Here is a 12,140-nt window from a genome sequence, read left to right as displayed (position 1 = left end):
TCCCAACACTGGTAATAGCTGATTATATGCTACCAGCAAACAGAGTTAGTACTTCAAAAACTTTCAGTTTACAAGTAAATGTCTATCAATGTTTTTTGACTTGTGGCTCTGTGTTGCAGTAGTTAAGGCTTCAGGCCACCAAAGATTACTGGGGAAAACTGTGAAATTCGGTAACCAGTGAGTGGCTACAGGAAGTTGCTGGCCAGGTGAAATCGATCCATAATCCACATTGATCCACACGATGACCTGTCTGCAAACGCTCGCCATTTACTCTCTGAGCTCCAGAGATAGGTGTGGCTTTCTGCTACAATCAACACAATTCAAAAGGTACATCACACCTTTCACAGTTTCACTACTGCTCGACGAGTCGTGTTTTTGTGTTTCAAACTGTGGGCAACCAGGTCAATCTGCTAGTGGCCAAAACAACTGCAAAGAGGTTTTCATTGCTGTACTACAAACCTTTTTGCAACCAATTTCACTCAGCGACTAATAGTCCTAAAAGTCCAGCGCCAAAATCCAGTTGGGGAATACATATTTATCCCTCATGACTGGTGATTGTCAAGGCGTCACTGGCTGGTCTCTAGACTCCTGTGATTGGGGCCTAATATATATGCCTTACACACAAAAGATTACCAGTTTGAGACCAGAAGGAGACACAAACCCAGCCTCACAAGCCAGTCATCTTCTATTGCGGGTCCCAAATTCAGATAAATGAAAATGCTGCGTCAGAATGGCGCTAAAAAATATAACAATAAATCTGTGCCAAATCAAACATCTGTTGTGGTAAAGTCTGTGGTAAAAAAATCTGAGCAGTTTGAGGCATAAATAAAACTCTACATGATTTTCTCTGCAGCTGTGCACACACGTAATGATGGATAGACTGAAAACCTTGTGGCGTAGATGAAAATATCACAACTAAAATCCTCATCCAGGAACCACAAATACAGGTAAAAAATGTCACTACAATCTATAAAATATAACCATCAAATATAAATTAGTCTTTACTCGACTGCTCTTGGAGCTCATGTGTTTGTCCTTTTTTGTCAGAGAATGACAAAGTCTGGTCTACTTTTTAAAGAAAACAGGGAATACTCACTTATCCTGGATTGTTGTAGTCAAAAATTAAAGAGATGAATCACTGTAATTAGTGAATAACAATTCTAAAAACGACTACACGCCGATCTCTTTCACACATCGCTGTCATCTTTACATCATCCTGTGGCAAGAAACAGCATCTGGTGTGCGTTTGTGTGCGTAAGTGAGTGAGCGCTTTTGGATATGATTACACAGCGCCAACAGCTACACCCCAACTCGGAGACACGCTTCCAAATCCCAAAGTAAGGCTGACACACACACACACACACAGACAAAATAACACAGTCAAGCAAGAAGAAGCCACACCCTGTTTTCACAAGATGTAAACCACAGTGATTCACTGACACACAGTGAGACACACGGCCAAACGCTCCACCCTGACACATAGACAAACTGCTCGTAAAGCATCCAGCCAATGTGTGTGAGCGCAACCAGAGTCAGAGAATATCTCTCAGAAGTTTAAGGAGGAGAAAACAAGCGTATACACAATTATTCACTCGCTCAAAGTCACCTTCAGATTGGCTTCTGTTTGGTGGAGTTATTCTACTGTTTCACCTAAAGTGAAAAGGTCAAAAAAAGTGGAAATCGCATCAACGTAGCTTCAAACACACACACACACACATATAAAAAGAAATGGACCAAAACTCACCCCCTCTGTCTTGTTGTGCCTCAGATCTTTTTGCTTTAAAGCAAATGTTCAAGGATGAAGACGAAGAAACACGGAGACCTTAAGAGTGTGAAGGAGTGTGTGAGGTGAAAGGAAGACGAGAAGAGGGAGGAGGAGCTGTTTGGCTCACTAGCAATCCTCTTAGCCTGGTTATGTCATGGGACCAAGCTAATCCTACCTTCACTGACTGACCCACACACACACACAGAGGCTGACCATCCAGCAGACTGACCAACACCAATACGCACAAAAACAGTCTATGACTGGCTAGCCGAGGCCTAACCCAGATATACAAAGCAAATGTGCAGTTTGTGCTGAAACACAATGGTTTGCATGGTTCAAAATAGCTGTTAGTGACAAATTAAAAGCACCAAACATGAGGTCAGCTGCTCTTTTTACTGCATGACCTCAAGATAACAGGATAAGGCACGCTGGCAAAGCAAAACATGGTTAGCTGAAGGACTGACTCAGGCTGGTGACAAAAGACTAATTACCCATTTTTTCTCTTTGTGAATTTATAAACAGCAATTACAGTGTGCGCGTATAGTGCATGTGCTGTGTTTGTGTGCTCGCGTGGTTGTTCCTGGTAGAACAGTTCAATCACCACTGTCACTAATCCCCCGGCTAATCCGCTGCACTACACACACAGACAAATACATACACGCGAACGTGCACATGCATTGTGCTGTACGTGTGGGAATACTGGCTCACAAAGACACACTCATACAATTACTTCGCTGCGACTACGGGGTTTATTTTGTATTCCTCAAATTAAATGCTATTAAGGAAAGTTTAAAGAGCCAGATGTCTTTTATCCTTCGCTGACTGGGATTATTTCTTTCATTTATTTTGAAAGTCAAACCCAAAAGCTATCAAAATAAATTACAGGAACATTTCTGCAAACAGAGGGTATGACTAACCAAATCCACCTGTAAAGCTAACCAATAAACACTTAGTGTATCTCTATTGGTCCATGAACAGTGTTGGTCAAGTTACTTAAAAAAAGGAATCAGTAACTAATTACTGATTACTTCCCCAAAAGGGTAATCCAGTTACTTTACTGATTACTTATTTTCAAAAGTAATTAATTACTTAGTTACTTAGTTACTTTTTAAAAACACGATTTACAACCTGAATAGGTGATAAAGTGATAGATCTTTCAGCCCAATTCTACTTTTTCTGCATAATTCATCATACAAAATGTAATCAGATGGAAAAGTCTCTTTTTTCAAAACTTGTTTTATCAGTTTTAATCTTTTAACTTTATTCATCAAGCAAAAATTTAATTATATGCAACATTCTCTGACTGGAAGAAATTTGTTTAATATTCAAACCTATTTTCTGCACATTCCAGCACATAAAATAAAATATTTTGTGTGTTTACACTCATTTTTTCAAATAGATGCAAGTAAAACACAGCAGAAAATAAATAAAGTCAAAGACTAGCTGTCCTTTTGCTCTATTTTCACCTGTAAAGCAGGAGTGGGGTAGGCGGAGGTTTACCCTGGTGCAGGTGTGCCGCAGTGGTCAGTTGAAGAATCTGCGAGTTTCTCTCTGAGTTTCCCATTACGTCGTAGCTACTCGGTGCTTGTTTGGAAGTTTAGGGTTTTTTTTCGCTGTAAAAAGAAGTTTTCTTCCCACGCACAACGGACACTAATGTTTTTGTCACTTTTTATGGAATCAAACTCAAAGTAAGGTCAGTACTTCCACGCTTTAAACGCTGCACGCTCATACTCTCTCTGCACTCGATATATGATCCATTGTTGATCTGCACACAGCTGTTGTCACGAACGTCGCACTCGCTTACGTCACTGTCATGAGACATTCTCGCAAAAAATCAGGGTTTTATTAACGCAGTAACGCAGCGTTCCTACGGGAAAGTAACGGTAATCTAATTACCGTTTTTGCAATAGTAATCCCTTACTTTACTTGTTACTTGAAAAAAGTAATCGGATTACGCGTTACTGCCCATCTCTGTCCATGCATGAAACACCAACATGTGCGGTACAAACAAGCTTGGTTAACTCTTTTAGATTGCCAGATATCACTTTAGTTTATGGGTCACATTCAGTCCAATCTGATCTCAAGTGGGCCGGACCTGTAAAACTGCTGCATGATAACCAACGTGTCTTTTCATGCTTTCATCATTTCATCATCATTTTACAAAAACAGCCCGAGTTATCTTTTAAGTGCAGTTTCAGCAACATTTATTATTACATTTGCAAATCGCAGCGAATCTGCAAAAGCAAAAACATGTTGACTTTGAATTTTGAGTTCTAACCATTTTCAAGATCTAGAATTGACTTTCCAGATATATCTATGTATGCAAAAGACTGCTGACATGACATCACCAGGAGCAGCAGTGCAGCTTATTAAAAAAAACAACTGCATTTTCCATTCTTGCAAAGACATCCAGGTGACCTTTTGACCCCCGGGCTGCATGTTTGTCACCTCTGTGCTAGTACGATTTCCCTCCTTTTCCAGTCGTTGCTCTTGCCACAGTTTTTAGCAGTAAGCAGAATCCAAATGCAGGACTCACAGACAAAACAAAGTAAATGAAAACTAACCTTCAATTAAGTCAACAAAAATAACAGTCCAAACTCTTGGAAAGAGCACACACAGGGCACTAACACACACAAAAACAACAGGGAACTGAGGCTATATACAAACACAGAGACATGCAATCAATGGAAGAGGAAACAGGTGGGAAATGGGGCACAGCTAAAACTAATCACATACAAAAGAAGTAAAACTAAATACAAAACACGAGAGACTAATGATGATGAAGAAGATGCGGGAGGATTAATAACTCAAAGAATGCAAAATCCAAGCAAAACACAAAACCTTAAACAGAAGCTAAACCAGGAGAAATAACCTGAACCTCACAATAACAAAACCCACAGGCCATGACGGCGCTATGCCAAACTGGCTGCAGGGTAAACCACAGACAGCCCAAAGCTGTGGCCTGAGGAGGCCGTGTGCTATCTGGAATTAAGGAAGTCATAACTGACATGGATGGTCTCAAAGCTGTGGGTGTTTGTGTGCTGCAGCTCTTCACCGAGGCCTCATCTTCAAATTTTATATCAGAGGTGTTTTGATGAAATTTTACAAACCTGAACCTAACGTGGAGCTTCAGAGGAACAGAAACAATCACACTTTAATAAATCTGAATATTCTTTTGGTGCATGCACATCAGTACGAATCCTGCAGTTTTAGAAATAAAACCTCTGATATGTCATGCTTAAATAACTGCATGATATATTTTTTTGTAGTTACATATACAAAACATAGACTGTGTGTATAAACATGCTGTAACTGTGCAGAATGAAAATCTCAGGAGACAATGAAAGCCTGGATGTTGAGGTTGAGCCAATTGGAGATGCAGAACGTGGCCTGTCGTGTTCCTCGTGTGTGTGTGTGCGTTCGTGCGTGCGTGCGTGCACCAACCTTGTCATTAGCACTTTCTGCCGTTGCTGCTGTGGTCCAGCTCTGCTCCAAAGGCTGCTGACCTCCTGCATATAAATGAACAATGAAAAGAAATGTGTGCAGAGATATTGAAACAGCATATTAAAACTGGACCTGGGTGTGCTGAGCCCTGTGACCTGGCAGACATGTGACTGACACACACAGAAACAGAGCCTCGGCCTTAATTAACCACCGAAGCGCGCGTTCGCCTTATCGCAAGGATAAAGGAACAGGATGTGAAAATCTGCTTTCTTTTCCCGTACACCGCATACTAATCATTATTATTATTTTAACACTTTATTTTCAAAATAGAGAATATTTACAGCAAATACTGACGACATAATTGGTGTTCACAAAAAGAACGATAACAATATAGTAAAAAAAAGAGAGAAAATCCTTTTTTTGCACTAAAAAAGAAAAAAGGGATCCACTTATCTGTCCTTATATGTCATAATTAATTATTATGACATATTAATATATTCAGTTGAATGTCAGCACATAGATCACTGGGCAGCCCCAATAAAAATTGCCCAGGATCTTTACAAACTTTACTTTTTACAACTCCACTTATCTTTTAACTACATATTTCCAAAATATTACCACAGGACACCATATTTTCCATGTATTATCTTATATTGAATTCCTTTATTTATTACTTAGAAATAAGGAATGGGATCATTTCTCCACACCATAGGCTTTCTGTAAATCATCCTGAGAACATTCCCAGCATTGTGATTATATTATTTCTGCAAGATGTTGTAAAAACCCAAAATAAAACCTTTATTTAAAGTAAACTTCACAATAATTTTTCTGTGGAGCCTGGAAGTGAGCAGGAATCCTGCGACGTCACATAGTGACAAATTTGAAGATATGCATAAAAATCTTTCTGAGGAAGGCCAAAGGTATTTTGAAACTGGGCAAAGGTCATAAGTTTGTTATTGTCGTCAAACAGGTCTGCTGTTAGTTTGACACCTTTCCTGCGCCAGGATCCAAATACAAGCAAATTCACGGCAGAGAGAAAATCTCTCTTGCTGAGAGGAGGTGTAATGTGAGTAACTAAATCCTTCCTACCAATTTATATCTGTTTATATCTCGCCAGCTTATCAGTGTGTTTGGAAGAATTGGATTGTCTTTTATTTTCTACATGTAAGCTCTCCTACTAAATCAAAGGCATTACATCCCCATTTCTCAAAAGGAGTTTAAGATAACAGTAAAGCCACTCATGGATGAGCCTGCCATGACACGCCCAATTATAATGTCTAATGTTAGGGAAGGATAAACCTCTGCAGAGAGCTGCACACTCTTCTCCCTTGCCAAATAAATTCAGAAAAGTCTTTTTCAGTCTCTTTTGCTATCTTAGAAATATATAGTGGTAACAACTGAACAGAATAAAGTAATCTTGGCATGATATTCATCTTTATAAGAGTTATTCTACCCATCCATGAAGCTGTCCGATTCATCCATCTTGTAAGGTCCTTCCTTTTGTTTTCTTTTTGCACTCTGGTCAAATTGTGCTTCATGAAAGTGTCAATTCAGAGTCAGTCCAGAAAAAAGGGGAAACAGATGGGTGTGAAGTTTTACTATAAAACCAACTGGCATTGCTCTTGATTTTATCAAAGTTAATTTTATAGCCTGAGATCCAAAAAAGATAAACCCCCTGACGAGTGAGGCTCTTATCACCCAACTAGCTTAAGCAATGTTGACGGCAAAATTTTCCCCAAAATCCTGGTTAAAAGATTCGAGAACTATCTCCCTCTCTTAGTTAAATCAGACCAGACTGGTTTAGTTAAAAACAGAGCACCTCTTACAAACATGAGAAAATTACTTACAATTATCCAGTTTTCTATAGTGAGTAAGATACAGGAGCTTATTATGTGCTTGGGTGCAGAGAAGGCTTTTGATCTGGTAGAGTTGCCTTATTCATTTGAGGTCTTAGAAGAGTTTGTACTTGGAGAGGGCTTTATAAATTTAGTCAATTTTGGCATAAGACACCATAATAGTACAACAGCACTTCAAACAGATTCTGTGCCCTACAAGATATTTTTTTGTATGCTGATGATGTGCTCCTCTTCATCTCAAAATTGGAAAAATCTATACTCATGTTAATGTTGATCATTCAACATTTTTGGATCTCTTACTTCATACTATTTCATTAACTCCCTAATACCTTAAAATAACTTAATTACATGTAATTATGTAGCTCTGTATTTATCTGTTTTTAATTCCCGTGGGCTGTCAGAACTTTTAATGCAAACTAAGAGTGTGTAAAGACTTCCCCAACACATCCACCCTGACACTGCTGTTGATCATCTATGTGCAATATCTCAGTCTTTCCATGTTCTGTGCAATATTTTTGGCTCATGTGCCATTATTCTGGTCCCAGTCTGTTTCAATGTTTCCTACACATACACCATGTATATAGTTCCACTCACATATGTATACATATACACTGTTTTTTATTTTACTCTATTTATTTAATTATTTATTTATTTTCCGCATTCATTGTATATTGGTTTCTCTTCTTCTTACTTTAGCACCTTTGTGGTTCAGCTACCCAATTTCGCTGAGCAAGAAACTGCACAATGACAATAAAAAGCTCTAAGTCTAAAGTCTCTAAGTCGAATCTATTAATTGCAGGATTCATCTTAGATCTACTACGATGAGACAGGTTCAATCTGGGCTAATCCCAGGCAGCTCCAACTTTCACCTCCAGCCAAAAAAGCAGCCACAGCAGCACTCCCCATTCAATAAAGTAGTTAAAATTGTATTTAAGCACCAGCAGAGAGAAAGTTCACATCAAGCAGATCAATAACTAAATATACTGTGCACTCTACACTCTGGTTTTCACCGTGGGACATCGATCCATCAGTCCATCCATATTCTGACTCTTATCGCGGGGAAGCGGTCTGAGAAGAAATGCTCAGACCTTCCTTTTGATGAAATCACTCCAGAAGTGTCAGGATTTCCTACCCAGCAGACATGCACCTCACCTCAGAGGGATCCAGGAGGTATCCTAGTCTGATGATGAGCTATGGCTCCCTTTGAGGTGAGGAGGGTTGCTTCTCCGGGTTGGGAATGAATGACTGCACCAAGTGGTGGAGTTTAATACAGATATCTAAAAATAATTTGGTTTTCTGAACTAATGAACTGCTCAGTGAAATTCTAGTGGTGTTTCTGTGATACTCACAGCCTGTGCATGCATCTCGCAAACGTTAGCCTATATCCTTCTTTCAAACATATTTGTTTGGACCATGGATGTAACCAAGCACACATTGGTTACATCCATCACTCATATACAGTCTGTGCTGTGGGCCATATTGCTTCAATTAAGTTACCTCTGTTCCATTCAAATAAGACCAGTTTGCTCTCCATGGAAGGACCCATAATCTTTAGGTAATGTGGATTAATTACAGAAGTCTCGATGATGGAAAGTGATATCCTTGCACAGGAAGTGCAAACTCACCACAGGCACCTTCAATAAGGCACTGAGGGCAGATGAAGCTAAATTAGCCTAGGAGCAGGTAATGCATTAGGGTAATGTGATGCTCCAGTCCCTGGAGAGCTATTGGCTCATTTAAGAAGCTGTTTTATTGTATTAGGTGCAGAGCCAAACACAAGCTGGCAGCAGAAGTGTGGGGACAGTTTGGCTGCCGCAGGGGGCTGCACCAACAAATCCATCCCTTACAAGCACAGATGATGTTACTCTTTCTGTAGCTACGTGCGCTCACAGCGCAAAACCACATCTGTACTAAAGAAGCAGGCGGACCACAGGGAGAGAGAAGCGCTCCACAGCAGCAGAGCAAACGAGCTGCTGTTCTTTTTATGTTACCACAGATCTGCTGGCACATGAACTGCGACTGGATAAAATCTGAGATCCAGACACCATAATGAAAAAATCTCAACAGACACGAGAAAGCTTTAACGGGCTAGATGAAAAAAACTCGGTGGTGATTAATTCGTTTTTCTGAAAAGACTTCACAGCTCGCTAACAGACGATAATAATGAGATTCTAATGAATGATAATTGAGCTTTTTAATGACTGAGGGGCAAGACGGGAACCAGCAGGTGGTGAGGTTGTCCTGTCGGCACAAAAACACACCAGCGCTACAGTGACGCCCGTACACGCCTGCTGATGAATGCTTCGGCCGGTAACTCTCAACAAACGTTACACAATCGCTCAATCGTTGTCGAAGAAGTTTACGAGGGAAAATCGGGTCATTTCGCCCGCCTGGTTTCACAAACTTCTTCTTTATGGCTGCCAGCACATCAAAGAGTTGTTTTGGCAGAATATCGCCTGGCGTTTCAGCAGCATTTGTCTGCCCCCTCGCCGTCACACCCCTGCCATTATGTAACTCTAATCATCTTATCTGGCTAATTACTGACCGAGACCCTGAACTCACCTCTAAACCTCATGCACACGACTTATACCGTGTTTTTCCCACGTTCTCTTCAATAATACCCCCAAATCCTTTTTTTTTTGTTTAACACCAACAGCTGATATAAACGTAGTTTTTACTGGGAGCTTTAATGAATTCAGTGTGTATGTGTGTTTGTTTTGCTGTACCTTGTGTCCAGGAAGGGCAGTGTCTGAGGTAGAAGCTGACCTCGGGCCTCCTGGCTCCCCACTGCTGAAGGAGATCCAACAATAACAACTCCTGAGGGAGAACTCGCTCTGAGGACAGACGAAGGGTGAGAAAACATTTGACAAAGATCCCACTAATTACATAACGTCACACTATTGTGTTATAGAGCTAGAAAGAGATCATTCAGAATTTACAATTTTACAATTTTATCAGGTCGACATGTACAATTTCACTGACTAGTTTCCAAAAATTACCTGTGCACGTCGTGTACGGCCAAAATTGTCTATAAACGTATCCTCCACATATAGATACTGTAAAATATGTCTTTTTTACAAACTGTGCAAACTGTGCAAACGCTACGTCCAGATGAACAGAATCAACTTTTGGAGATTTATTTTCCTGGATGATTGAGAATGCATCAAGACGATGTGCAAAAGCTCCTTATAAGAGAATGAATAATCTTTGCTTTGAAATAATTAATAAGAATTCAAAATTGCAGCTGTGTTGTTGTTGGCTGTACATCAAGCCACGCATGTAGGATTGAAAGGTTTGCAACATATATGCAGCATATGCAAGACAGCAACCCATCACCATTGTCTGCACAGTGACAATGAAACGCACAAAACCCCAAACCTCTTTCTGAGTGGAGCGGGGCTTTAAGGATTTATTTTTACCCTTTTTTGCAAATGTTAGTGTGGAAAAATGAAGCCAGAAAAAAACCCCAGAGAATCAATATTTTCACAGTGAAGTAAGCCAGCTGTGCCCTCGAGGCACAGCCTGTTGTCACGCACCAACACTCGGCGCACAATTTATGCCGCCATCTATTATGTGCCGCTTTACACAGACACTCGCGAAGACATGGTGTAGTATTAGAGCCGTTTATATCCTGTCTGGCCGCTCAGTCACATCACAAAGCCGCACAAACGCAGCGCCGTTACTGCGCGGGCTTCACCGCGTCGACAGCTATGACTGAATGAATGTGGGCCACGCTTTAATGGACGCCCTCGGTGTGTGAATGAGATGGGCTGGTCTATTCATATAGTAAACTTGGAGCACGCAGCGCTCTTGATTTCACGAGCTGAAGCCGCAACATACTGTAGGTTTGACTCGGTTTATAATTAGCTGCACAGCAAGTGACCCAGATCTGAGTTACGCCGTGTCGGTTACCCCGTCTCTTAATGCAAGATTATAATCATGCAAGTGCTCCGATGCTCCAAAGACAGACTGCCAGGAGTAATTATATGAGCTGGACTCTTTATGATTAACGAGGGTATGCATAAAGAGATGCACAGCGAGAATAGTCCAGTCCTGTTCAGCTAATTTTCTAGATGTAATATCCTGTCTTGTCTTGGCTGATTTCTAACTTTGGACAAGATTTCTTACTGATTATGATTATAAGCCTGGGCGCCTCCAGGGTGAGGTGTTCAAGGGCATGTCCCACTGGGAGGAGGCCCGGGGCAGACCCAGGATAATGCTGGAGAGATTATATCTCTTGGGTGGCCTGGGAATGCTTTGGTGTTCCCTCGGACAAGCTGGAGGTGGCCGGGGAGAGGGATGTCTGGGCTTCTCTGCTTAGGCTGCTGCCCCTGCGACCCGGCCCCGGATAAGCGGAAGATGGACGGATGGATTATGATTATAAGTTAACAGAAGATATGAATAGCGGGTTGTTTTAGGGATATATTAGGGATATCCCCTCTCTTTGACATCACTGAGGCCAGAGCAGAAAACCTGACTTAAACAGAGCAGAACTGAGCTTACAGCTTACTGGGGTTATTTGTACTTACACTGACCTCCTTATTTGAAAGTTTGGTTTTAATATGAGCATCCACCACCGGACCAGAGATGTGACAGAAGATAGTCTGAATTTAAGCACCTAAAAGGGCGACTGACACTGATCAAATGATGCCACTTTTCAGCTCCGTGTGTGAATCTGCAGCTGCTGAATAATGCATTCGGCGTCTCCACTTTAAAGCTTTCCTGAAGTTAATGTCTTGCATTTGCAGCATGTGCTGCTTTCCTTAAGTGATACTAATCAATAAGCATTATCAACCGATGAATGGACTCACCATGCCCGTTCCATACTTCAGCTAGGTGACACTCCCCCTCACCGGCCTCTTTGCAGTACTCCACCACATCGATAACTCTGGTCGCTGGAGTGACAGGGACCTCGGTTAGCATCTGCTGGGTGTCATTGAGGTAAACTGTCAGGATCACCTGCAATCAAAGAAAAATCAGGTTAATATCACTTAGATATTATTTTATATGGACCCCCAAACTCAGTAAGATTGTTTCCTATGACTCACTGGCTGGAATCAGATCACCAACCTCCA

At 41.0% G+C, this 12,140-nt stretch overlaps 1 protein-coding gene across 5 annotated transcripts in view; it reads right to left on the bottom strand.

Annotated features, from left to right (window-relative positions):
- Positions 1-12,140, bottom strand: part of LOC146495733 (apoptosis-stimulating of p53 protein 1-like) — a 69,721-nt gene that overhangs the window by 36,751 nt on the left and 20,830 nt on the right. For 3 of the 5 annotated variants that reach the window (XM_085143104.1, XM_085143103.1, XM_085143105.1), the window contains exons 2-4: positions 11,877-12,024; positions 9,792-9,899; positions 5,210-5,274 (exon numbers count right to left, since the gene is read on the bottom strand). In XM_085143104.1, the coding sequence (XP_084999230.1) occupies positions 5,210-5,274; positions 9,792-9,899; positions 11,877-12,024 (321 nt within the window). Of the gene's footprint in view, positions 1-1,744; positions 2,806-5,209; positions 5,275-9,791; positions 9,900-11,876; positions 12,025-12,140 lie in introns of those variants that run through there. The other 2 variants (XM_085143108.1, XM_085143107.1) reach the window with 2 other exon arrangements.

The sequence above is a fragment of the Neolamprologus multifasciatus genome, chromosome 19 (genome assembly GCF_963576455.1).
Source record: "Neolamprologus multifasciatus chromosome 19, fNeoMul1.2, whole genome shotgun sequence".
NCBI lineage: Eukaryota > Metazoa > Chordata > Actinopteri > Cichliformes > Cichlidae > Neolamprologus > Neolamprologus multifasciatus.
Note: the sequence above shows the minus strand (reverse complement) of the source record. Positions and strands in the feature narration are given on the sequence as shown.